General features: G+C 55.4%; 1 protein-coding gene across 3 annotated transcripts in view; it reads right to left on the bottom strand.

Moving 5' to 3' along the window:
* Positions 1-27200, bottom strand: part of ATP2A3 (ATPase sarcoplasmic/endoplasmic reticulum Ca2+ transporting 3) — a 44355-nt gene that overhangs the window by 2314 nt on the left and 14841 nt on the right. The window contains exons 4-21 of one of the 3 annotated variants that reach the window (XM_066979467.1): positions 24003-24107; positions 23476-23614; positions 21057-21137; positions 20346-20431; positions 19069-19533; positions 13783-13871; positions 11857-11959; positions 11395-11526; positions 9938-10063; positions 8551-8769; positions 7729-8064; positions 7438-7658; positions 6539-6741; positions 6368-6453; positions 5713-5846; positions 5367-5484; positions 4686-4807; positions 2703-2760 (exon numbers count right to left, since the gene is read on the bottom strand). In XM_066979467.1, coding sequence (XP_066835568.1) covers positions 2703-2760; positions 4686-4807; positions 5367-5484; positions 5713-5846; positions 6368-6453; positions 6539-6741; positions 7438-7658; positions 7729-8064; positions 8551-8769; positions 9938-10063; positions 11395-11526; positions 11857-11959; positions 13783-13871; positions 19069-19533; positions 20346-20431; positions 21057-21137; positions 23476-23614; positions 24003-24107 — 2823 coding nt within the window. Of the gene's footprint in view, positions 1-2702; positions 2776-4685; positions 4808-5366; positions 5485-5712; positions 5847-6367; positions 6454-6538; positions 6742-7437; positions 7659-7728; positions 8065-8550; positions 8770-9937; positions 10064-11394; positions 11527-11856; positions 11960-13782; positions 13872-19068; positions 19534-20345; positions 20432-21056; positions 21138-23475; positions 23615-24002; positions 24108-27200 lie in introns of all 3 variants that reach the window. The other 2 variants (XM_066979465.1, XM_066979466.1) reach the window with 2 other exon arrangements.

Raw genomic sequence — 27200 nt, 5'->3', positions numbered from 1 at the left:
CTTCTTTATTTCTTTAAAAAAATAAATAATGACAGCACTTCCTGAGAAGAATTATACAATCCCTGCTCATGAATCTTTGGGCTGTATCCCTGTATCTCTCACCCCTGCACGTATCACCGATCACATCTCTGGTGGGCTGCTGCCACTGTCCCCTTGCCAACATGGGTCCTGCCTCACCTTACAGCCAAGGAAATGAATAAATAACGGGAGAGAAAGAAGGAAAAAACAGAACAAAAGAAAAAAACAAAACAAAACAAGCTTCTCCTCAACTTCTGCCAGAATACCTTTCCAGCGCTGGCTGCAGGATGGGCCCTTTGCATCCCGAGAAGAAACGGATCCCATCGGCAGCGTCCCCTGGGTGGACCTGGCACCGTGCGGAGCAAGGCGGGGATGCTGCTGGAGCCCAGGGCTTGTGCTAAACCATTGCAAAACTCCCAACCCCGCTGCTCCGAGTTGCAGGGGCATTTCAGGCAGCTGGGTAGCAGGCGGTTACTTGCCAGCCGCATCGCTTCCCCCAGCTGCTTTATTTCACAGCACGGGTGTGCAAAGAGGCAGGCGCGGGGCACGGATGGGGGCAGGAAGGGGACCCAGCTGCAGGGCCAACAGCAACTGTTTAACCACAGCCTCGGGCCCCTAAACCTCGGCTGATGCTCTTGGAAATGTTCCTGCAAGCGACACCCCCGGCACGCAGCGTTTCTGTAAGAACTGCAGCCAGAAACGGGTCTGGCACCTGCACAGGGCCACTGGGACCCTGTCCCTTGCTGAGGGCTCTGCCCTGGGGACACGCTGTGGGGGCTCAGGACCACTCACATGGGGCGCTCACAATGTGCTCACACCCATCTGGATCCTGCCTCTCACCCCCACGTCCTTAAACTCCTGCAAATCTGCATCCAGCCTCCGGCAGCTCGGCTCCTCCGCGATCTGCTCTGCGCCAGGCGAGGCTCTGGGGCTGTCCCCTCGCTTTTGGCTTTACTCAGTGTGCTCCCGAAAGGGGCGATGCAGGAGGGATGCAGCCCAGCACCGATCCCTCCCTCCACCCAGGGAACTGCTGCAGCTGCAGGGCTCTAAAAATCGCACAGACCCTGCCGCAGTGGGGGAACCCACAGCAGAGACCTCGGAAGAAAGGGAAACAGCCCCCAACCCTGCCAGCTCCCTTTTGCAATGCCGGGGCAGCGGCACCACGCGCTTCCCTCCCCTCTTCTGTTTCTAAAGTGTGCACACATGCCAAAAAAAAAAAAAAAAGAACCCAAAGCAAGGCAGCAGAACCGTAAAACCCCATCCAGAGAGACTCACGCACTGAAAGGTGCAGCACTGACATCCCGTACACACACACTACCCTACAAGGGCACGCCGGGATGCTCAGGGCGCTCGCTGCGCTCCCGCAGCAGGGACAACTCCAGGGAAAACGGGGGCTGCGGCAGCCCCTGGGCTCCCGAGGGAGTTTTAGGGACTGTAACTGTCCCCAGGGTGGGTACACGTGGGGTTTTGCTGTGGCTTTTTTGTGAGCAGACACGGAGATATCGGTCCTTGCAGCTTTTGGGCTGGCTGTGATTCAGGCTGGGATGTGGAGCACCGGTGGCAGGGACAGTGGCACGCTCACACGGCACGGCCTCCTCTGCCAAGCGCCCTCCTCTCGGAGGGACTCAGAGCACAAGGATGCCCCGGGCTTTGCAGATACGAGGGGCCCAAATCTCCCGTGGAGGTGGTGGGGACACACACAGGTGCAAGGAGCACGGTGTCACCGCCAGGGAGGGGACAGGCACCCACTGGGGACAGGCACCCGGTGGCACAGCCACCACCTTGCAGATCCTGTGAAATCAGCCAGGAGCAACACCAAAGAGCTGCGTAAGTGCCACCAAAAAAGCCAAGGTGCTCCTCGGGCAGGGGATCGCCTCGCTGCCTCGGCAGAACTGTCCCCAGAAGCGCTGCTGGGGTGCTGGGGTTTTCAGGAGCAGCACCGCTGCCATGGGCAGCTGCCGAGGGAAGCACCCGCTTCTCGACTGCCCCGGCTTTTCTCATGGCACAGATGAGCCCCTGCCACGGCTGTGCTTCCAGGCTTGGAGCCAGTGCCTGCAGTTTGTACCTCCTGAAACCCACTCGGACAAGAGACTTCTGCAAGATCCCAGCACACATGCCTGGAAACCTCCCTTTTGCACACCGCAGGGCTCACCGAGAGCAACACCCTTAAGCAGCAAATACCAAAAACATTGGGGCAAGAGGTCGTGCCATGTCCTGGTGCCAGGAGCAGAAACCTCCAAGGGCCAGAGGTGGATGCGGGCAGCGACCTGCACCCTGCCTGCGAGATGGAAGCGACCTGGGGCTGGGGAGAGGAACACAATACACAGAGACCACGATGAAAACCGCGAACCTCAGCTTCAAGGACAAGGAAAACCCAGTGTAATGGAAACACTGCTTATCTCAGTCTGATCAATGGAGAAACTTTTCCATGCAAAACCCGAATCAGCAGAACCCACAGCTAAATATTTGCACCCGCCAAATGACCGCCCTTGGCCACCCCTTGGGTTTTGGCCTCTCTGCTGGCAGCTGCAGGAGGTCCCACGCTGGAGACCGTCCCCGAGCCCTGCCCTGCAGAGGGCTCAGACTGGCCCAAACTCCACGCCACCTTCACCCAGATGTGCTCTGGGTCCCCCCTCGACACGACCAAGGTTTGGCAGGGGGATCAGACCCCAGCGGACGCCCACCCTTGCTCTGGAGTCCTGCAGGTTTTCAACTGGTGCTCCCCGCTCCACGTGTTTCTTACTGTCCTGAGAATGCCTGGTAAAAAAACCACAACACCACATTTAAAAGTGGCTTTTTTTTTTTTTTCTTTTTTTAAAAAACATATCTGCCCGGAGGAATTAGGATGATGCAGGATTTTCATGATTTCTTTCAAATGAGATGATTTAAGCATGATTTTGCCCCGTAGCCATGACTGAGTAGCTGCATCCAAACCCTTGTGGGATGAGACAGAGCGAGCCGCGAGCATGCGCACGCTGTGACCGATGAGGGTCATGAGATGTCAGGGGATGAGGGTGCTCAGAGGAGCCAGCACTGCAGGAGCAAGGCCCCGGGGGGTGGGCAGAAGCAGGGAATACTCCAGGCTGCTGTGACGGGCTTCAAAAGGATCGCACCTTCTCCAGAAACCGCCTCCAGACACCCCGCTACGCTCGGAGCTGGGCTGACGGAGCCGATGCAAAGCCCTTCCTCCAACAGCGCTGGGTTGTTATAAAGGAACACAAAGTGTGGGAGCAAGAAACACTCATCCCCGGCTCACAGATGGTGGAGCGAGGACCAGGGGCATGCATGGATGAGGCAGCCAAGAACTGAACCAGCTCTCCTACGTCCCAGCCCAGTGCCACGCCGTCATTGCTGCTACACGACAACACATGCCTGGCTGATGCAAAGCATCTAGCAGCCCATCAAGAGAAGCAACAATTGAATAAAAATAACCCAGAAACGCTTTCCATCTGGTCGGTAAAGGCAAGAGCACCTCCATCTCTTGGCAGAGCCTGGCAGGATGCTGCTGTGAGCACCCCCAGTGCACTGGGACCCGGCGAGGGGCAGTGCCACCAGTCTGCAGTGTTTTCCTGCCTGCAATCATTCCCCATCCATCCTCTAAAATGCCCCAGATCCCTCCTCAGCAGGGCTGACCGCACCTGCCTTTAGCCCCAAAATGCAAGAATGGCTTCAGACAGTTTGCTTGGGTTATTGGTAGAAGGCGAAGGCAAAAGGAGAGGAATTGCTAGGATAATGGCTGCTTAAGGGGGGGAAAAAAGCCTTGGAGCAAGGCGATGATGTGGAAGGACCTCCAGCCCCTGCTCAGGTTGCTCATCTCTCCCCTAGCTACTACACTCACCCTGCAGGCAAGGATGGGGTTTTCCTGCCTTTCTCCCCACTGCTATCCCCGTCAGGTAGCAAAAGGTGGGGGACAGTAAAAAAAAACACATTTAAAAATGAAAAAAAAAAGTCTGGTTTTGTAGCAAGGGGCCACCCTGTAGCAGGCACAGCGCTGCTCAGCATCCCCACGGCCCTGAAAGTTTAACTCAGCCCAGAAATCACCCATAGCAGCATTTTTTTGCAAGAAATGAAAGAAGAGGATGATATCATCCTCTCAGCAGGCTGTCTAAACACACGCTGTGATTTATGGTGCATGAGAACCACTGCCCCAGTGCAAACGGACTCCTATCGTGCGTGCCCTTTGCCAGACCCCAGTGGCAGCCCCATTAAAACCAGTTTACACAGTGCCACAGCTCCCACTTGGTCTTAAAATAGACATGGCAACATGAGACAGGGACAGCCACAGAAGGGTGGAAAAGCCAAGGGAAAAAAATGAAGAATTCCTGTTGGAAACCAGTATTGGACTCCTTTTGCTTTAAAGGAAGGGATCCAGTTCCCCGAGGTTCAAGAGGAGCTGGATAAACACGTATGGCAGATTTATCTGTTGTTCCAGCTCCCGGGGAGCATTTCCAGCAGACCTGAGCATCAACTGCTCTGCCTGGCGTGGCAGCTGGGGAGGAAGGGGGTTGGAGGAAAAGGCCCTTTTTGGCAGCTGGGCAAGCGGGGTGCAGGGACGTGCAGGCACAGACACCACATCAGCATGGGGCACGGGTGAGGCACCCACCAGGCCATCACCTGCCCAAGCAAAGCACCATGGAGCCAGCAGCCAAGCACCATGCAGACCCTGCTCACCGTCCAGGTGGTTGCGGGACAGGTACTTGAGTCCTTCGTCGAGCAGGATAACGGGCAGGGAGATTTTCAGCACCACCACCCACTGCGGCCAGCTCAGGGGGGTGACCTGGAAGATGAGCTGTGAGGCAGAAAAGGATTTGACGTGTTAATAGGGAAGGAGACGGGATTTCCTTTTGTTTAAAAGACTAGCTTCTGTCGCATGACACAGATTGAGAAAAAAATTGTCCCTGGCATAAGGAGGGATTTCTTCAAGAAATGATCCCAAGAAGGGTCAAAAATGATGCCCCTCACTTCTCCCTCCCATGGGAAAAGTGAAGCACAAGCTAGGACTGGGTGCACATGGTCATGCAGGTGCTCAGCAGCAGCACAAGGGAGAATGCCAGCTCCTGGGAGCAGTGACCCTCTCGATGTCACACACCCTTGGGAATTAATTGAGATTGGACTGCAAAGGGAGGCGATGCCTCCAAAAGGGGCTGAGCCACCTCCTGGGGGTAGATACACAGCTTCGCCTTGACTGGAAGGAGAGCGTCTGACTTGTTGGGGCTTGGTGACTTCCAGTCCCTGCGCTGGTTTGAGTCACAGGACCTGGCCCCGAGGGCACTCCAGACCCCAAGAAGACATCCTCGCCTGCAAGCAGAGCCCGCAGGCTGCATGCAGAGATGGCACAGGGTACTCACGGGCATGGGCTTGACGTAGAGGATGAAGAAGTGCAGAGCCATGGACATGACGATGGCCCCCAGCAGCCAGATGTTGAGCCACGGGGGCATCCGCAGCAGCGACTGGTTCTCAGAGACACTGCGAAAGCAAGGGGACAGCGTTGGTGCAAAAAGCCTCCAGGTCCCCACACAGCCCAGCTCCTTGCTCTTCCAGGCTGTTCAGCTTCAGGCTTTGCCATCATTTGGATCCAGACACCCAACAGAATGGCTCTGCTGAGCCAGAACAAAGCCCTTGGCCACTGACAGATGCCTCAAGAGACCCTACAAGAAATGAGTTGTGTGCAGCACAATCCTGTGATCTCCCCACCTGTTCAGAGCGTTGCACATCTCGATCGTCACCAGCACAGACAGAGCCATTGTGGTCGGGTATCGGGACTCGAAGATTTCACAGTCAACTCCTTCGAAGATGGGGTTGTCCTCGGTGCACCTCATGAAGTTCCTCTGCCAGCACAGGAAACCACTCGTAAGGAGCTGGTGGTAGGGGAAGGCAGGAAAGGGGAGGAAGGAGGCGACTGCTTGCGGGCAGCTGGGGAACTTTATCAGGGCCACCATTAGACATCCCACAGTTCGGAACAATTGACAAAACGTCCTCAGCTTCTGTGTGTTGTGGCTGCACCATGGCTTAGAGATTTTCATGGGTGGTTAATAGGGTGCTTGGGCACACACACGTCTCCAGCAAAAACCCTTTTCCACTGCACATCACATTGGGGTGAGTTGGCACACAGTTCCCCACTACCCCATTCAGAGATCGCAATGCAATAACTGACCCCGTTCAATGTGGGTTTGGGACCACTTTCAGCTTCTTGGGATCAATTTCCCCCCCCCATGCTAGTCACTAACAGAGGCGAGGCTGGAAACAAGGCCCCGAGGGGGTAAATTTCTTTCCTGAACAATTTTTCCATCAGGAAGGTGGGAACGTCACAACCACAGATAAATGGAGGCAGGGGAAGACCCCAACTCACCAGCTGATGAAAGGAGACCTGCGGCCCCTCGGCATCGTACAGGAACCACCAGGTAGCTGCGCCCACTGTGGCCAGTCCCACGTACACTGTGGCCAAGAGAGAGATCCCTCAGCTGGAGCCCCCACCACGGCCCCCCCGACCCAGCCTCATCCCCCGCCCGCCGGGGCTCACCTCCGATGGCCAGGTAGCGAAAAAAGAGCCAGCCGCTGATGAGGGGCTCCTTGGGGTTGCGGGGCAGCTTGTCCATGATGTCCAGGTCCGGGGGGTTGAAGCCCAGCGCGGTGGCCGGCAGCCCGTCCGTCACCAGGTTCACCCACAGCAGCTGCACGGGGATGAGGGCCTCGGGCAGGCCCAAGATGGCCGTCAGGAAGATGCTGCAGGGGGAAAGCACCAGAAGCTGAGTTAGACGAGCTCCGGGGACAGCCAGAGAAAGTGTGCGGTGTGAGGGGAGAGCAAGCAGGAACACCAAGTCCAAATGAACATTCATGCAAAGCTCTGAGGATGAATTCGTGACCCCCCAAGTCAGCAGCCTGCAAGCCTGGGCTGAGTTTTGCAGCTATAATTATTTTTGCTGGTAAAATGTGCTTTGCAGCTGAAAGGAAACCATTGAGCTCCTCCCTGCAGCCACACGTTCCCAAACATCCCCAACACACACTCAGAGGGTGGGGAAGCCCTGGCACACGCTGCCCAGACAGCTTGGGGATGTCCCATCCCTGGATGTGTTCAAGGCCAGGCTGGATGAGGCCCTGAGCAACCTGGTCTGGCGGGTGGCTTCCCTGCCTATGGCAGGGGGTTGGAACTAGATGATTTCTGAGGTCCCTTCCAACCCAGGCCATTCTACGATGCTATGAAATGCAAGGGCAAAAGATGCTCGAGCTCTCCCTGCCCTCTGCAGGGCTGCACCCGCGCTGCAGGGGATGGCACGGAATGGCCGGCAGGGACAGGGACAGGACCTGGTGAGGAGGGCATTGGTGCCATCTGGTGCCACCACCCTACACACGAACACCTGCACCCGCCTCAGGTATCCAAACCCATGTCCCCATCGCTGCTCCCTGGCATGAGGTGCTCACCAAACGACCTCCCCGACGTTGGAGGAGATGAGATAGCGGATGAACTGCTTCATGTTGTTGTAGATGGCCCTGCCCTCCTCCACGGCCGACACAATGGTGGAGAAGTTGTCGTCCGACAGCACCATCTCAGCGGCCGACTTGGCGACGGCCGTGCCGGACCCCATGGCGATGCCGATCTCAGCTTTCTTCAGGGCTGGGGCATCGTTGACGCCATCACCCGTCTGCATGGAGCCGTAATTAAAGGGGTGCGAGGGAAGGGGCTGGGCAGGGAGGAGGAGGCCGGGGACTCACCATGGCGGTGATCTCGTGGAAGGACTGCAGGTACTCGACGATGCGGGACTTGTGCGCTGGCTCCACGCGGGCGAAGCAGCGGGCGTCACGGCACGCCTGACGCTGGGCCTCGGGGGACAGCTCGTCGAACTCCCGGCCCGTGTAGGCCTTGCCGGCCACGTCCTCATTCTCCGAGAAGATGCCGATGCGGCGGCAGATGGCCACCGCCGTGCCCTTGTTGTCGCCGGTGATCATGATGACGCGGATGCCGGCCTTGCGGCACATCTCGATGGAAGAGGTGACCTCCTTGCGGGGGGGGTCCAGCATCCCCACGCAGCCTACGAAGGTCAGGTTGGTCTGCGGAAGGACAGCACAGACCACGTTAAACCCCAAGAGAATGCAGCCACATCCCTCTGCACCATGAAACCGTCCCAGGCATAGCGATCCCAGGGCACTTGGGGACTTCTCAGGGGAGGAAACCCTTGGGACATGTCCTGTCAATGGATACACCCCATAATCCCAACGCAAGGGGATGCTCCCACCCCCTCCAGTGCTCCTCGCATGTTTCTACTCTGCTCCCATCCCTCCTGGAGGTCCCCAGACCCCTCTTGGCAACCACCCCCATAGGGACGAACACCTGATGGGACGGCGCCATTGGCTTTGGGATCAGCCTCACTGCATGCAGCTCTGCAACAGGGTTTGCAGAGAAAGAGCTGAGCTACCTCACCACCTGGCACCACTGGGGAAACCAAGGGAGAAAACACTGCTGGGGCAGCTGGAAGGGGGTGGGAGTACTTTGGGAATAAGGAGAAGAGCCCCTGGTGCCAGCCGGTCACTGCCTACCTCGTAGTGGATGAAGGCGGCGGAGTCGTGGAGCTGCATGGTCTCCCTGCGGACGGGCGAGTCATGGGTGGCCAGGGCCAGGCAGCGCAGCGTGTCGATGCCCATGCCCCAGTCCCGGATCCGGCTCAGGATCTTCTCCCGCACCGGGGTGGTCAGCGGGACCCGGGCCGTGCCCACGCGGACGTGGGTGCAGCGCTCAATCACGCTCTCCGGGGCGCCCTGGGGAGGAGTGAGGGACTCAGGAGGTGCCTGCTGGGGGGTCACTGCTGGTCCCCACTCTCATCACCCCAGCACAAAGAACCTTTGTGTACAGGGGATAAATCCTGCCACGGGCAGAGCAACACCCCCTGCGTGCGAGCCTGGGAGCAAAGTGTGAACAAGGGATGGACACTACGGGAATACGAGCCCGGAGATGGTGCATCTCCTGCCAGCACTGCGCCACGGGGTGGGGAGGCACAGTGTTTGGGAAAAAGAAGGAAATCTCCCCAAATGTGAGCACGCATGCATTCTGGCAGCACGGCGCACTAGATGGCAGCCTTGACACGAGCACACAGCCGGGAAGGATGAAGCCATACCGGGTGGCTTGGGATCTGCATGGGATCTGCTCCGTGGGGATCAGCCTCGCTCCTGCCAGCCCCCCGGCTGCCCATGATGCTCCCACCCTGCTGTCCCCAAAGGGGTGAAGGCAGGAGGGCCCTGCCAAAAATACGTGCTCCCCGCAGGATGCTCAGCGGGTGCTTGCAATGCCTTTGTGATTTAGGAAAACACAGCTTTTAGCACCACAGCATCTCACCCTGTCCCTTTTTGACCCTGGCAAAGGTTCCCCTTTCAGATGAAACTGGCAATCCTTCCATTACTCCCCTTAAAATAAGGGGACAGGATGGCAACTCCACTCAACCCCAAACCGACCCGGAGTACAGAGATCACCCCAAAGGTCTCCGGGTGGGAACACCAGGACACAAAGCTGCTCAGAGGCAGCGGAGTGTAATTCCTGCTGCACCTCCCCTGCTCCTTTCTCTTGGGAAGAAAATGCCCTTTAAGAACTATTTTATTTCTGGTTCCAGTGGAAAGCTGAACCCTTTGGGTATTGCTGGTGTCCGCAGGGTCCAGGCATAAAAACAAGAGCCTGACTTTTGGGCTGGGGCAGCTCCCCTGCCCCCTGGAACCAGGATGCTCAGAGGTTTTCCTCCCTCTAAACCCTTTTACTTAGTTCTTTTATTTTTTTCCCCCCCCTTTGTTTCTGCAAAGACTCCCCCCTCCCTGGCCACGCCACTTTACCCGCTGGTTAAACACATAGCAAGGCTGGAAACAAACCCCAGAAAGCACCAAAACCTGCTGGGGTGAGCACCGAAACCTGCTGGGGCAGGTATGGGGACCTCGTCCTTACCTTGACAAACATCTTGCTGCCGGCAGAGTTGTGGCCAGGGCTGGTGGGCGTGCAGTACACCGACATGGACTTGCGGTCGCGGGAGAACTCCAGGGTGCACTCCTTCTTCATCAGCTGCTTGATCACCTGCGGGGACAGCACGGGGCTGAGCCGGGACGGCTGGGGGGCTGCCGCAAAGCACAGAGGTGGGAGGCCCTTCCCCACCCACTGGGTGGAAAATCCCTCACCCGGGCGGTACCTCGAGGTCTGCACAGTGAGGGCTGTGTCGGCAGGCAAGGCAGGGTGCACACACACACGGGCAGGGGCATGCCGACCAGCTCGTGCACCCTGACACCCCAAAAGCCAGGCTCTGCTATTGCCAACATTATTAGGTTTGGAAGTCAAATGCACAACAAGACAGCATTCAGTCCTTGTCAGACCGATCCCCTTCATGCACCCACATCAGCATCGTGGCAGCTGAGCCAGCTCCTGGAAGGATGCTCCCAAAAAAGCCATTTAGAGAGCATTTGAGGCCAATTTGAATTATTTTCTGGCGAGGGGAGCAGGGATGTTGATGCCTACCTTGCTCGTTGGACTCTGCGTGGCTGCACTGTTTGTGCAATTATTATTTTTTGTTGCTAGGAGGGTACGTATCATTTGCGACTGGACACAAACAGCTGTTTGCCCAGGACTTTTACAGATACTTACATCTCAATAAGTCAGCAAAGGGGTCAGAAAAAAAGAGCTTCTTTTGTGGCAAAACCTTGCAAGTTCAGAGTTAAAAGGACACAGCCCTCCTTGCGACGCTGTGCGCAGGAGTGAGGTGGGCAGAGAGATGCGCAGGGAGATGTGCTGTGGTTAATCATGCAAGAAGGGGGATGCTGGCGCCTGCATTTGCTGTCTGTGGATACCACAGGCAGGCAGAGAGGCCAAAAACCAGCACAGGAGCAAACGGGGATGAACGCAGCGAGCACACAAGGCCGGGAGAGGCAGAGCGAAAGCGCCACGTAACGAAGCAGCTGCCGGATTGCCAACAGATGGGAAACTCCATTTTCCTCCTTAAAAAGCAGTCCAGGGATTTATGACAACCTGCTTGGACCTATCCATGGGACAAGCGGCACAACCGAGCGCCCTTCCTTTGAGCAAGCAAAGACATGAAGAGACCTAGCAGCATGACACCAAATCCAGCTGGGAAACCAAGTGCGTCTTCACCAGGAGGACAGAGAGACCCCGGCGAGCCGGAGCAGCCAGCACTGGAGGTTCACATGAAAACCAGAGGTGTTTCCCAGAGCAAGTCCCAGGGGTGGCAGTGGGGTTTGGGTCAAGACCTCAGGGTCAGTACAAACCGGGCACAAGAGGATTTACTGAGGCTTATCCCCCCCATCAGCCCAGCAATGGCACCTTTGTGCCCAATCCGTCCCTTTTTCAACCCAAGTGGCCATGGCTCGTCCCCAAGCCCTCCCTCCCTCCCTGCTCACCGAATTGCATGCGTTGGCTCGCTCCACCTTGGAGAGTTTGCTGGTGTCAGTGTCGAAGACGTTCATCTTTTCCACCAGGCACGTCAGGGCTGTTTCAGTGGCTTCCCCCACCTTCTCGTAGACTTTTTTTGACTGGAGAGCAGGGAAAAAAACAAGCAGAGCTCAAGCTTCGGAGCACGGCCCCATAATACATCTCCAAGCCAGGATGCTGTCACTTGCCAGGTCATCCCGGAGCACGGTCCCCATGCAGGGAGGACAGGCTGAGGGTTAAACCCCAGGGATGGAGACCAGAAGGTGCCACGTCATGTTCACAGCATCCCTGCTAAGGATGGGCTGTGCTTGAGGGCGTGAAACCCTTGGGCATCCATCTCAAGAGGCAAATCTCCACTGATTTTACCCCAAAAAGGCACAAAGGGAAGGGAAAAGCAGGTCAGGAGCCCGTAGTGACCCAGCGCCACACACCTCGTTGTAGTCCAGCGAGGAGTCGTTGCAGAGCGCGCAGATGGTGGCCAGCTCCACCAGCCCGTCGTACTGCCCGCACCACACCGGCTGCTCGTCCTTCAGGCTGCGGGAGGAAAGCAACGGCTCAGAGCCTGACGCTTCGCCCGGCCACGCGACAAATACTGCTTAGCTTCTCCCCACATAGCCTGAGTAAAATATTCTGCAGAGAGGGGGAAAGAGCCTGCGTAAGGCTCAGGGCACGGCGATAAACGCTTGGGTTCTCGTTTTGTGCTTTAAGAAGTGGGGCAGGACTAGGTGCCGATAGACACAGTGAGCAAATCAACTCCTGAAATGCCCCAGAATAAAAGGGGCTGCAGAGGAATGGTAAGGACTGATGGCAGCCTTTTACAGACCTTCTGCTCCCCCTGGGTCACTGACTGGCTGGCTGTGAAAGTGACGGACCAGCAAAGAGGCAAAAAACATCACAGGGTCTCCAAGTGCTTTGTGCCCGGAGGAGCTGCAGGACCTGCAGCGTGTCCCTTCTCCTCCCTGCTCCATGGAGGGCACCCGAGGGAGACAAATTTCACAACAGCACCGCTGGGGCTGTTTCTGAGCAGGCAACAAAACGTTGCCTCGGGTGAGGGCTTCAGAAGCAGCAGCCCTGTGCTATGTACAGGAGCACAAACGTGTCTGGAAGCAAGCAGCACTGAAGTTGGATGCTCCTCCTTGCCCGCCTGCTGCCCGATGGTGGAAACAGCCGCGGAGATTTTCAGGGGAAGCGAAAAATGATCCGGGCTCGAGGAGAGGTAACTGCAGGTTAGGGCTGTGCAAACCCAGCCGCTCGCCCGCTCGCTGGAAAAATAATTTGTCAGGCATTTATTAGGATCAGTTTATTCCACTGCTGGTTCCCAATGGAAAGAACATTTTGGAGCCCTTCTTACAGCTCGGGAGCGGAAAACAGGGAGCGGCCAAGAAAATCTGAAAAATCTGTTTGCACAGGGACGAAAGCACTTTGGGCTGCATTTTGGTGTTTGAGAAAGCAGAAACATTTGGGATGTTTTTTGCGGTGTGTGATGCCCTGGAGAGAGCTGGGAAGGGATTGGGGAACATGCCTGTCGCTGGCTGTCCTTGCCTGGAGCTGGGTTGGACCCACGCTGGGAAAGGCATTGGCCAAAGCGCTGCTGCCCCGGTGCCGTGAAAGAACCCGAAAAAAGGGTCACTGCAGCTGCAGAGGGGACCAGACCCCAGCACAGCTCCTCGGTCCTTATTTAAGTGAAATGCAATGATTAATACCAACTTATGACCTGGCTCACTTTTTAATGGAGATTCTTACTGAAGGATCAAATTGGCTTTATAAATATTCATGAAATTAAGTCTGAGGCTAGGATGAAGTGCAGCCGCTGCACAGCTCAGCCGAGGGGAGCACAGCAAGGATGCGTCAGGAGGCATCTCCCCACGCCAGGAGGCATCTCCCCATGCCAGGGAGAAAACCTGGGGAGTTCAGAGAAGCTTTTTGCCTCCCCCAGATCCTCCCTGGATTCCCTGCACTGATTTCATCTTCTCCTGGGAAAAATAACCATGCTCCCTAAAACGCATAGTTCCTTCCCAGAGGGATGCAGCGGGGGCAGAAGGGTGCCTGGTTTGACCCAGAGACAAGCTCAAAACAGGCTGGGGAAGCTCTGATGAGAGAGGCAACGGCTGAAAACGGCTTCTCTCAGCTGCCACCAAAAGTGACGAGCACGAGGAGCAGCCACCCCCTGCTTGCAAGCCCAACATGGCTGAAAACCAGTGCCCAGCTGGGGTTTCCATGTGCAGTTCTCAGTGTGGCTGTGAAATGATAGCAAAAGCCCAGATTTCTCCCAGCCGCAAGGGGTGAGGCTGGGGTCCCCCCGGCGTGGCCACCAGCTCAGCCCTGCCCCATGTCCCCACGGTGGGGACCGTACTCACATCTGTCCCTCGGGGGCGTAGGTGGAGCCGGTGATGCTGAACTCGTGCAGGCTGCACTGGGTGCCCTCCACCTTCTCCATAATGAACATCTGCAAGGGGGACAGGCGGACACGCAGCGTTAGGTGGCGATTTTTGGGTGCCCACCGCTCCCCAAATCCTCCCAGCTTTCACGCCTGCCTCATCCAGCGATTCCTGCCTGTCGCAGAGGAGCGGGGCCAAGCCAGCTTCTTAGCAGCCACCTCTGCTTTTCTCGGAGCAGGGGTCACATCCCTCCTCCTGCCCCGGGAAGGGAAGGATCAGGCCAGCTGCAAGCTTCGGGACTGGGCTCCCCGCACCGCCCCCTCTCCAGCCAGCTCCCGGCCACCGGCTCACCCGGCGCGCTCCTGGGGTTACGGCCCGGTTAATAAAGCCCCAGGGAGTTGTAAAAGTCCCACACGCTCCAATTTTAGTGATTTTTGCCTTTCAAATGCCTTCCAGGCACTCCCTTGCCATTACAGTGAGAGCAATGAAACAAATAAGAAATGAAAATGTCATAAAAATCCGCCTCTCCCCAAACTCCCCTCGGCTCTGTCCCAGCACATCCCATGCTCTGGGGCAGCTCCCGGCACCAGCAGTGCCGTCGGCATCGCCTCCAGCACCAGCAGCACCCGACCCAGCCGGGGCAATGGCTCAGCAACGCTGCTGGCTGCCTAATCATTATTTATGTCCCACGCCGGAGCCAAAAACTAACATAATTAGCAAAGAGAATTGGTTTGATGAATGCATGTCCCCAGCCATGGGGGAGCAATGCCCTCCTCGATCTGCTTGGTGGCTTGTGAAAGTGGTGCAGGGACAATTGTCCTTCATCTCCAGATGATTCATTTAAACCCTTCCCACGACCCATCATCAAGGCACAGCTGCATTTAGGACACCGCCTGCTGTGATGCTTGCCCCGTGGCTGAGCACCATCAGGCACCCATCTCCCCAGGAACAGCATCTCTGAATCATTTCATCCAAGACACTGAAAATCTCTCTCTTTTTGGCTTTTAATCCCTCAGGAGAAAATACCTCCCTGGAAAGCCACACTACCACGGTGCAGTCACACCTCATCAATTCCGCAAACTCAAAACATGGCATTTCATCAGAGATGCAGAGGTGGTGGGATGAGGAAACCTTGCACGTGGAAACCTTCGCAAGCTGCCACACGTCATACAGGGCAAATTAAATATTTTGGCTCCACTCTGATGCAGTAAGCGTGGGGCCAGGTGGGACTTCGTGCTGCCAGCACGATACTGCTAGGGGCACCCCGGGCACTGCTCACGTGTCCAAATTTAGGGTGCTCCCCATCTCAACGATTCTTCCCCGTTTATTTTCCTCTGCTCATCTGAGATGCTCACCAGCAGGAGGAAGCGCTGGGCGCTGGAGAAGGCAGCAGGCATCGCTCAGCACCAGCAATGCAGCAGCTCCACGTGCCGCCCACGCTCCCTCCAGCAACCAACAAAGGTTAATTCCTTATTATTATCAATTATTGTTGCTATGATTTTTAAGGCTCCATTTCTGAAACGGCATTTTAAATCAGCCAGGAGGAATTCACCTGGGCCTGACCTTCTCCCAGACTGAAAGCCAAGGTGTTTCCAGTTGAAAGCTGCGAACAACCAGCCGGTGGTTAATGGGGAGCTGGGCTGGGGTCTCAGCCCTCACATCTTGGTCACTGCATCCCTGCTCGACCCTGGGATGAAGGCAAACCCCCCGTGTCACAGAGGGGGGCTTCCTGTGCTGGGATGAGGCTGGTGCCCAGGCACACTCACATCCAAAATGAGCCACAGTCGGCACAGGGCGCTCCGTGTTCAAAACGTGCATCCCATCTCCTAGGGGAATCCTTCCAAACCCAACCCAGCCTCCACAGCAGACTATCCTTTCCCTGAGCCTGTCCTCGAGGCCTCTCAGCATCCCTGAGGGGCTCTGAAGAAAATCACGAGGCAAAGGGTGGCAGAAGAGAGCTGGGGCTCCACGGGTCCTCTACCCAGGAGGCCAAGATGAGGAACATCAGAAACAGAGGCAAAGAGTGGCTGACATTTCCCAAGTCGGAGGCTTTGGCAATGCAGAGCCTGCTCTGAGACAACACCAAAAGTGATTTTTGAAGGGGGAGCATCCTTTGTGCATTTTTGAGATGTCCAGTGACATCAGCCTTCAGCTGAGCCAAAATCTCGTGGGCCCTTCAGAAAATAGATTCCCGTGCTCAGAAACACAGACTGGACTCTCATTTATTAAAAAGACCTGAAAACATCCACCCCAGCCACTGGTGTTTTTGCCTGATATGAGCTCTTTTGTTTTCAAGCACAGCCACAAAACAATCAGCACTTCCACAATAGCAACTTTCTTAATAGAAAAGGGAAAAAAAAAATCATTCCATGCCCTTTATTTTTCCATGCCTATTTAAAAGAGGTGCCGTGAAACCCACGGCAACCAAAGGTTACATCAGATTTCCTGCCTGCTCCCAGCTTGTACAGCCGACAGAGTGGCAAGCTGGAGCTGAGGGGGAGGTGGGCATTTGCAGTTTTTGGGTAGGTTTTGTCAAATTTCCAGGTTAAAAAGAGGGTAGGGTATGAGTGATACATGCCTGCATTTACGTATTTTCTGTGGCATCTTTAAAAAAAGCACTCATCAAAAGGCAGACAAGGTAGGAGAGCTGTCTGGAATAGTGGAAGGTTGTAATCAGCATCATTCACCCATCTGCCAGCCCACGGAGCAGCGTCATTTTCCTCCCACGCTGGAGGTGGCCCCAGCTGACGGCGCCCACCCAACGCCAGCACGGCACAGCCGGTGACGCTGGGAAACCCCCAGGCACGACAGGCACCAAGTCATAACCACCTGGGGTTGTTCAGACAGACAAAGCTGCTGAATCAAGGCACAGCAGCACATCCGAACCTGTGCAGCATCTCCGCTTCGCTTCCTAACTTCCAAACACCATCCTTGTGCTCCTTGACAATTTAGTTGTGGTGCATAAGAGCGTATTGTAAGTTTTAGGTGAGTATGATGGAGAGTAGAGTAGAGTAGAGTAGAGTAGAGTAGAGTAGAGTAGAGTAGAGTAGAGTAGAGTAGAGTAGAGTAGAGTAGAGTAGAGTAGAGTAGGAGTTTCAGTTGGAAGAGGCCCTACAAGGATCATCGAGTCTGACCGTCAGACATACCATACCCTCTTCTGGACGTGCTTTTCTGGACGACCTCATGGACCTTTTTATACTGGTGAGCCCAGAACCACACGTGATGCTCAAGGCAGCCCCCCAGCCCTCGCACCCTGGCTGTGCCCATGTCCAGCCCTGCTCCGTCTCAGGGCAGCACCCGGCGTTCCCTGTGCTCAGCTTCATTCCCCTGTTCATCGCCCGCTGCCCCGACCTGTCCAGATCCCCCTGCAAGGCTTCTCGTCTCTTGAGAGTGAACAGTGCCACCAGCAAACTTGCCAACGATGCGTCCCAGCCCCGCACCCGGATCAATGACCATGACACTGAAAATATCCAACCCCAAAGCCAATCCCTGGGGAACGCAGCCAGCCAGACATAGCCACCACAACCCTACCAGTCCGCCAGCTCTTCACCCAGCGTTGCATGAGCCCACTCATCTCACAGTTGGACATTTTGTCCAGAAGGGCACCGTGAGGGACGGCATCAAAAGCCTTGCTAAAATCCAGAAAAACGGCATCCCTTCATCCACAGAGCGGGCGCTCCGATCACAGAGGGCTATCAACTGCTTCAGACGCCAGAGAGCCCGAGCCGACCGTAAGGTGAGCGATGCAAACCACAGCTTCCAGCTGACACGTTGTGTGGGTTTGTGGCTTGACTGCCTCACCGCAGCGCTGTCAGCTCCAGCAGGTTTGGGGCTGGTGTCTGGTGCACCAAGACCTGACCGCCCCATGCACGGAGCACATACAAGCATGTGGGATTAACACCCTGCATCCCGCTGAGCTGCTCTGCTGGCACCTTGGCCACAAGCACCCATCGGTTAAACACTGATGGATGCTTCTCGTGCGCTGAAGCCAGCCTGGCTGTCGGTATCGCGCCCTGAGATGCAGAATTCAGCCAAGCAAGTAGAACGGATATCAGAAACGTGGTAGGGAGCAGGATACTTTGAATTTTAAATTTAAGATTTTTTTTTTTGCAAATGCACTCTTCTGGGCAAACTGTTATCAAGCTTGGGCTGAGCTCAACGACGACTGATGCTAAAACCACCTTGTCACAATCGCCCTGCTCTGCCTCCCCCTCCCAGGCATTGCTGCTGCGTCCGACTGCGCCTCCGCACGAGCCCAAGGAGCAGTGTCCTGCAGTGGGAAGGGGCCGGGGGGCAGCACTGCCACATCCTACCTGCCTTGCTGCAGAGCCCCCAGATGCTGGGGGTGCCCATCATTATTTATTTGTATTTATTATTTTATTTGTTATTTGTTTAGAGCTGATGGGAACCTCCTCCTCCTGCATGGGCAGCCCCTCACTCCAACGGGGTTTCCTTTTAAATCCTTTACAGGGCAGAAACATCAGACGTCTCCAGCCAGTTGGAGCTTGTGCTAAGCAAACCAAAGTTTGTGGTCGGTTGCTGCTTCACTACCCAAAATTCAGAGAGCAGGGACGGTGGCCAGGGCCGTTTTTCCCTTGGCGACACATTTTCCAAGGTTCTCCTATAAAACTGACATGCCAAAACCATGAAAAAAGCTTTCCTGAGGAATAATGGGGAAACTGAGAAGCACTGGGATGGCCCAGTCTTTCCTAACAAACCACCACGGACAGCTGGACCCAGGCCTTGCACTGACCCTTCCATTTTGGCCTCACAGATCCAGACTTCCTAACTCTACACGGTCCAGAATTTCTCACTGGCTTGGTTGAAAACAGAGGGAAAATGGGCAAGAGAGCAGAAGCAGTGCAGAACACGTTGGCTTCTCCAGGAGCTCTGCCTTAATATCGAAACCCAGCCAGAAGAGATGCTCTGTGGAGTGGGAGCCCTGAAATAAATGAACAAAACTGCACTTCCATGCTGGTACTGATGAAAAAGTGAGTTTTATACTCAGAGCGCACCAAGGTACACCATAAACCTCACCCCCAGTTGGGTAGGAAGGAAGCTCGGGGCTCCCTCCACCATCCAACAAAACATCGTCCAAGTTCACCTTGAAATTCCTACTGAGCAAAACACAACGTTTGCACGGGGACAAAACAAGCCTGAGCTTTGCAACCGGCCGGTGGAGACATCAAGCCCCTTAATCCCAGGATAGGGATGGGGCCATGCTCCAGCACCCCCCTCGCACCCCAAAACTCCGCTGGCACTCACCCGGCAGACGGACATCTGGTTGGTGGTGAGGGTGCCGGTCTTGTCGGAGCAGATGACGGAGGTGCAGCCCAGGGTCTCCACCGAGGGCAGGCTCCGCACAATGGCGTTCTTCTTGGCCATGCGGCGCGTGCCCAGCGCCAAGCACGTGGTGATGACGGCCGGGAGGCCCTCGGGGATTGCGGCCACCGCCAGGGCCACCGAGGTCTTGAAATAGTAGATGGCGCCTCGAAACCAGGAGCCGCCATGGACGGGGTCACTGAAGTGGCTGATGTTGATGACCCAGACAGCGATGCACACCAGGAAAATCACTTTGGAGAGCTGCTGGCTGAACTCATCCAGCTTCTGCTGCAAGGGGGTCTTCTCAGGCTCTGTCTCCACCATCTGGTTTCGGATCTTCCCGATCTCTGTGTACACCCCTGTTGCAATGACGACCCCCACGGCCTTCCCAGCAGCAATGTTGGTGCCCTGGAAGGGATGGTAGGGAACAGAGTAAATACATGGGCATGAAATCTCCCAGCCTGAGCGGGGAAGTGTGTGGCTTCTTGTGAAAGGAGAATATGAGATCTTAGGTGAGGAGAAAATGAGACATGAGGCCCCACAAGTTCTCCATCTGCTAAAACCTGGGACAAATCTTTGCCCATCCTAAACCCATGCATGGTCCCTGGCCATTACTCGGTTACAGAGGAGTGAACTTCGTCTCCTAATTTCTTTCAGCCATAATGAGCCTGGATGATTTACATCGAATGGCATGAGTCCCTCCAGCACGAAGCAAGGGGCACGCCAGCTGTTCAGGAACCCCAAAGCACCCAGGGCAACCTGCCCATTTCCCAATCCATGCTGGGAGGAGTTTCTGTCTCACGTGGTTCATGGCTGTTTGGGACTCTACAAAAAAACACCCTGAAGCAGCAGATGACTCCTGAGAGCGCTCTTGTCCCTCCCAGGCTTGACTTCTGTCCAAGGGGCATAAGCAAGGAGGAAACCCAAACCTGCAACAGCCCCAGGTTCAACCATAAACCTTCTCTCCTTCTACCCTATAATACACCCTACGAGATGAAAAAACAGCTGAGATTGCTCAAGGTGTTTCAGGGAAACACATGCCACAACCCAAACGAAGTCCTGTGGAAGCAAGTCCCCATTTTTATGGATTTGGGACCCTTTCTATGGATCTGGGTCTTGCACATGCAGCTTCTACTGTGCCCAGCCCAGAGACCTCCTGTGTCCATCGGGCTCTTTGCCCATCATCTCTTTGCAAAACCACGGGTGAGGCGGTGACTTACGGAGAACAGCATGTTCTTCTTGTCCTGGTTGACAGCGCGCAGGTCAGGGATGGGGTCTGCATGTTTGATCACTGACATGGACTCCCCTGCCGAGACAAGAGCGGGGAGATGAACTGCTCAATGCCTCCATCACAAACCCCACAGCAGCACTCGGCCACAAAATCATCAGAACATCCACCACGGGGATCGCAGAGCGCTCTGAAGAGGAGGGCTGCAGAACAACGACCTCTTTATCTCCAGGATAAGGAGCTAAGGACTGAGGGAGGAGCCTTTATAATGCCATGTTTGATAATTTTTGAAATATTATGGGTTATCAGCTTTAAGGGCTTTTCCATTGCTTATCACAAAGATAATATAATTAAAAGAAAGCCCCAGTGGTGTCACATCCCCCTAATGTCACGAGGCCTCGTGCACCAGCGGCCATCATGCGATGGCTGCACTGGGGGGCTGGGAACCTCTGGTTAAACAGCACATGGGAACACCTGGGAACACCCCTCGCTTTGCATTTAGCAGAGGGATGCACAAGCACCGCGCATAGCCCACCTGTGCCACGAGCTTTAGGTAAGGTGCTGAGTCCTCCCCAAGCCCCAAATCTTCTTCTTCCACGTGTTTCTCACCCCAGCAAAGTGTTCAGCCCTGCATCAGCCCCCAAACTTTGCTCTTGGCAGAAGACAGGGGGGCAAAGTGCCTTCAGCACCCACCCCAACGCACCTGTGAGGATGGACTGGTCGACCCGCAACGTGGTGGAGCGGATTTCAATGATGCGGATGTCCGCCGGCACCTTGTCACCGACTGCAAGAAAAAGAGCAGGGCAGCTCAGTCAGATGCCAGGAAGGGGCACGGCAAGGCCTTGGAGGTGCTGCAGAAGCACCAATCCAGCCAGCAGCTCTCCAGGACCTTTCGAGGCCAAGACAAACAGCCGCCTGCGGGTTCCCCGGCGCGGCGGTCGCGGGTGAAAGCAGCCTGGCTGCCTGACAGCCATTGTTTGCTGCCCACCGAAGTGCATGTTAGCAAACAAAACAAAACCAAAAAAAAAAAAAAGTGTTGAAAACTGCTTTTCCTGCTGGGTTTCCTCCTCCCGGCTTCTTGGCATGTCACGGCTCTTCCTCGTGCTCCCTTATCGCCTGAACGCAACTGCTTTTCGGAAACACTGAGGTCAGCAGAGCCCTCGCTTGCAAGGACTTACATCACACCGCACAGTGCCTGGCCGCGAGCGAACGTCTCCGGTCCCGGATTTCAAGGAGCGCTTCCTTGCGGGGCCCATAAACCCTGCCGAGCTCAGGGCCGGGCTGCCCTGGCGCCGCTCCACGGTGCAGCTGTTTATCCCAGCTGTGGCTCCCTGTGCTTTTGGATGCCAAACATGGGGACCCGCAGACTCCCCCAAACCCATCAGGCGCAGGCTTTGGAGATGCTCAAGGGAGCCTGAGCCCCTCGAAAGGGGTGAAGGGCTCGTCCTCCCCCATGGGAAGGGCAGAGAGGGTTTGCAAAACCTGAGCTGGACGTGCAGGCTAACAATCTGCTGACGGCATCTCAGGATACCGTGTCGAGCTATAGGGGTAGCACCCACTCCAGGGCAGGTAGCCTGATAACCTCGCACAGCAGGCCGGGCACCCCGTACCAACCCAGCAGCTGCTGTTCGGGGGATTATCAGAGACGTGCCGTGCTGAAAGCTAAGGGAAGGGGAAGAAAACAGAAGCAAACACTGTTTTCTTTAAATGCTGTTCAGCTGTGATGAGTTTAACCCATCTGCAGCTGCCTGCACAAGGACTCACTTCAATTGGCTTATTAGAGGCAAAGTTGGCTTGTTTTAAATGATTTGCCAGTTTTTTAAACCAAGAAACCCCCCTTGCAACTGTCCAGCCCTGCTTGTCTTAGTTTCCAGCTTTGCTGGAAATGTTTATGTATGGACAAATCACTGGCACAAATATATCTGGAACTCGTGGCCGTGATAAAATCAGAACATGCCACGTCCCAAGTAGGCAGGAATACCTACCCACCTCTCCCACCTGGCAGCCTCCTTGCCCCTTGCTCTAACCTGCTAAAACCACAATTTGCTATTTAATTTGTAAATGATCAGCTCCAGAGGCCAGCTCAGCTCTTTTCCTCCCGGCTATGACACAGACAGAGCCATCAAAAAGTAATGTTCAGCAGCTGACGGGTAGGCAGCCAGCCCCTGATTTGGGGCGAGGTGGCAGGGCTGAATTAAGCTGTGCTATAGCGGGTGCAGGTCCCTGTGCCACTTCAGCACTGCCATGTATTTCTCCCTTAGGTTGGTGAACGGGGAGGAATTGGGCCTGGGAGAGCTTGTGAGAGACACTCAGAGCTAGTCCCCAAGTGCCACACTTCTGTCCCGTGTCCCTCAAAGCTTTTTCAGACCCTGGGGTCAGCAGCTGGAGCCCATGGCTGGAGGCGCTGCTCAGCTCCAGCCTCCGCACAGTTTTTATGTGCATCTTCCAGCCGAAGCACAACTGGAAGACATAAATAACAATGAGCTGGCTTGGGGCGGGAGGGATTGCAGCTTGTTTCCACTAGCAGGGCCATGAGGAGGAAAGGGGAGGATTAATACAGGGGCTCTGGGGGTTTACAGCATAGTTTAACGCACAGACAAGACAGGATAACTGGAACGCATCGCTTCCTAACTGGTGTGGCAGGTAGGAGACGCTGAGGCACCCATAACCAAGGGCGAAGCCCAGACAGAAGAGCCAGAGGGGTCATGCCGTGTCAAAATCCAGATGATAAGCTTGATGGGCAACGTGGGGGAAAGTCTTTTTTTCCAGGAGTTCCCCTGAGACACAGCACCTGTGCCAGAAACCCACTTTTTGTTGCTGCTCTTTAATCAATACGCACCCTACAGACAGGGATGAAGCCCCCGCAGGTTGATAAGCCCCGATTTTGGCCCAAATGTGTAGCTGGATTTGAAAGCAGCAACTAAAACCTCAAGTGTGCAAAACCAAGGGGACTCGGCAGCTGGGCCACCCCATGTCACCCAAGGGCATGCAATCCGGTGCTGCTGCCCTCTCCCTACTGCAACAAGGAGCCACGGGGCGCAGGGTGCCTTCAGCCCCAGGCCAGCATCCCCATCCCACCCCCGGCTCCCTCCCCTCCGTGCCGCTGGGTGACGGTGCCCTACCTGCCACCTCCACGATGTCCCCAGGGACGATGTCCCGGGCGCGGATCCTCTGCACCCCGCTGCGGTCGGCACGGATCACCTTCCCCATCTCGGGCTCGTACTCCTTCAAGGCCTCGATGGCGCTCTCGGCATTCCTCTCCTGCAAGCAGAGGAGGAACAGAGCTGCAGTGGTGGGGCTGTCCAAGTGGGGAGGCTCCTTCGAGCTGCAGAAATGGATGCACCCAGACCCCAACCAGCATCCACTGGCACCATGGCTGGGGAACGTGCTGCGCCTTCCCCAGCTGCCCCTGCTTGCTCTGAAACGATCCCTGCTGGGTTAAATCACAACTGTTCCTGGACACCACCTGAATCTCTGGGTCTGGTTTTCTCGCTCTTGGTTTGAGAAGCAGCACTTCCCACCTGGATGTGTTTTTCACCAGCCAGCAACATACTTTACCGCCTCCAGGAGCCCCACTGCAGGTAAGGCAGTAAATAAATGGATAAATAACGCCCTACACAGAGCAGAGAGACACGGGGCTGTCCCTTACCTGCCACACACCCACCACAGCATTGGCGATCAGGATCATGATGATGACGATGGGCTCCACAAAGGCTGTCATGCTCTCCTCTCCTTCTTCAAACCAGGCCAGGATCTGGTAGCAGGAGGAGAGAAGGAACGCAGAGCAGTTGAAAGAACAAGCACCAACGTTTTAAGAGAGACTCAGAGGAGAAGGCAGCTAACACGTGGCACGGACTGACCCTGCAGCTTCTTACTGGTGAGATCATCCCACTAAGACCCAACGCCATAAGAGAAATGAAGTGTGTACAAATATTTTCACTCCATTTAACTGCTTGTCAGCCCCTGCTGTGTCAATACAACGCCACCGGGCTGCTCCGCTGCAGCGAGCACCGGCACAAAAACCTTTGTCATGGGGCTTTGCATGTGCTCTAGGAGCTGAGCCATGCCAGGAGACTCAACCACCAAGCAAATCACCAGCAAATATGTTGCCGTGTGCTATTTTGGGAATGTATTTTTATATTGCAGGGGTCCAGCCTCCCTCCTTACCTCCCCACAAGTCTTACCCCTGCCGTTCACTTTTCCCATGGATGCCCCACCACTTGGGTGCCCTACCACCCAATGCTTTCAGACCAGTAGGACACATAATGCTGGTGCTAAAACCTTTATTCAAAACGTCGTGACTATGTGAGATGGGATCCCAAAATAAGTGTCGCATGACTTAGTTCAGCAGGAGACGGCTCGTGCTGCCAGCACCAGCGCTGCCCCCGCTCCGGGCTCAATCATAGCCCATGGGAGAACCACCAGTGGTGGTGACATCTGAAGGGCGCACTGCAATGTGTCAATGCAGCGGTTAGCACAAACACATCTCTGCAAAACCTCGAGGGGATTTTGGAAACCTCCCCGTGTCCCTTGTGCCCCATTAGCCCCAGTGTTTCGCTGCCAGGGATTCACTGTTTAGGAACTGAAAAAGCATCTTCTCATATTCACCTAGAAAAATATTGGTTTTGTGCCTCTCCTCCATGCACATGCCAAGGAGAGGGTGAGCATTTCAGCTCTTCCTCCAGCAGAGACAGTAATGTGGCCTCTCTTTCCTGGGAAACTTTAAGGAATTGCCTATTTTTTAATTAAATATAAATAAATAAATTGAATTATTAAAATGAAATTGGTCAGCTGGTTGCTAAGTTAGCCAAAAGGAGGAGACACGAGACACATTTTGTCATCCTACTGCCTTCAGTGGCAGCACCCAAACCCACATATTCCTCCAGCAGCTTGGTGGGAAACATCTCCCCACTGAGCTGCTCCCAAGGTAAAATGTGGGCAAAACCGAGCTAAAGGCAACCCCTGGGGAGAGGTTTTCATGCGCTGACTTCACAGCAAAGGAAACAGTGCAACCTCATCCAGCCACTGCCCCACCAGGAACCGCTCCCCAGTTCAGCTCATGGGGCGCAATGCTCAGGCACCACAAATAAGGACCAAAATCAGCAAAAAAATGATGCTCTGGGTGGAGGTGGCGAGGCTGGGAGCATCTCCCCCAGCAGAGGTGGGGGAAGAGCCCTGCAGAAGCCGTGCTGCTGGAGAAGGCAGCGTCTGGGGACAAGCAACAGCACCGTGTGCTGCTTTGGGGGCTGGACGCTACCAGAAGCTGCTCCCGGTGACATTCCCAAAAGCAGAGGTTTAAAGGAAAGCTGTACCCCATGCATGGTGTCTGGCCATACGCGAGAGCCCTGCCCTGCCCCGTGGATCTGCCCTGGGATGCCCAAACCTTCCCGGCCATGCCAGCAGGATGGGAAGGACGTGAGCAGCAGCAAGAGGCAGCTCCCACACGAGCAGCCGAAACGCTGCCAGGCCAGAGGAGGAATAAAAAAATAAAAATGAAACAACAGATTGGATTTTCATTTCGAATCCAGAATCCGAATGCCTCCACGCAGCAGCAGAAGGGCTTCAGGAGGGAGACGTTACTCCCAGGAGAGAAGCCACAGAGGGCTGGAAATGCTCCCAGACCCTCCTGGCCTCGGCACGTGCATCAGCCCGGTGCCCATCGCTGCTGGCAGCACCCGAACACGGCACGGGGAATTTCGGGGCTCACTTCACGTATCCGTGCTGCTGCCCTCACCACTTGCCCCCCACCCAACGCCTCCTCATGGCAAGACCAGGGGGTTACTTCGCAGCTGAGCTTTGCCTCCCTCCCTCCTCTTCCTCCTCTCGTGCTCTCCCTGGGGGCCACCTGGAGTTTGCTTGCCAGATAGGCACGGATATTCCCTGAGCACTTGCAATTGCCCCGTGGACGGACATCTCCGCAGACCCTTTGCCTTCTCTCCTGCCCCCAAAACCTGCACTCCATCCTGCATCACCATTTTTTGCTAGAGAAACGGCGCCGTTGTACCCGACCCCAGCAGCACAGCAACGGCTACCGAGTCATGGCCAGACTCCAAGGCAGGTGCTGCACACACACCTTTGGATGTTTCTGTGCTGCCAGTCCTTACTTTCCAAAGCTCCCAAAGAAAAGATGCAAAGGGAAGTAATTTTCCCTAACTATTTAACCTCCATGCACACAGAGGCACAGCACACGTTGCACTGGATGATAAGTAGTGTTGAAAAGAAATTGGGATGAATTAGAAGCAGAGAAGGGACACCAAAAGAGGCTACTTGGGCCCAAATCAATGAAAACATTTAGCACAGTGCTAACAAAGTGGGGAGAAGAAGGCTGAAACCCTGGAAAACATCAGTGAATGCGTCACAGATTCACACGGGATGACAAATGGGAAAATCAAAATGCTTCCCTCAACCTAGGAAATAAAGGAAAAATGATGCATGTTCTGACCTGACAACGAGAACACATACAGCCCATACTGCTCATCAAATTAGGGTCAGACAATATTGACAGATCACACAAAAAAGCTTTGGGCACATCTTACCGTCCCCTGGCAGCCCCTTCCCAACCCGCTCCCGCTGGGGCTCTGTCCCCGAGCCCCAACCCTACAACCCCAGCACCGCAGCTTTCTGGTAGCCCCAGGGGGGCACAACGACAGCCTCCAGAGGTCTGCTCTGCAGCTGGAAACACACAACGTGAACTCCTTGCCCAGGTCTGAGCCAGGAAATAGTGCCAGGGCTCAGCAGGCAGCGCAGCAGAGCCAGGTGTAATTACTGCCAGGGTAGCGAAGGGCTCAATCCGCCTCTGTCAGGTCTCCACCATCGGAGATCCCCATCAGAAGTTTTGAAAGACACT

This window comes from Anser cygnoides, chromosome 18 (assembly GCF_040182565.1).
Source record: "Anser cygnoides isolate HZ-2024a breed goose chromosome 18, Taihu_goose_T2T_genome, whole genome shotgun sequence".
NCBI lineage: Eukaryota > Metazoa > Chordata > Aves > Anseriformes > Anatidae > Anser > Anser cygnoides.
The sequence above is the reverse complement of the archived record's forward strand: the minus strand, read 5'-3'. Positions and strand labels throughout refer to the sequence as shown.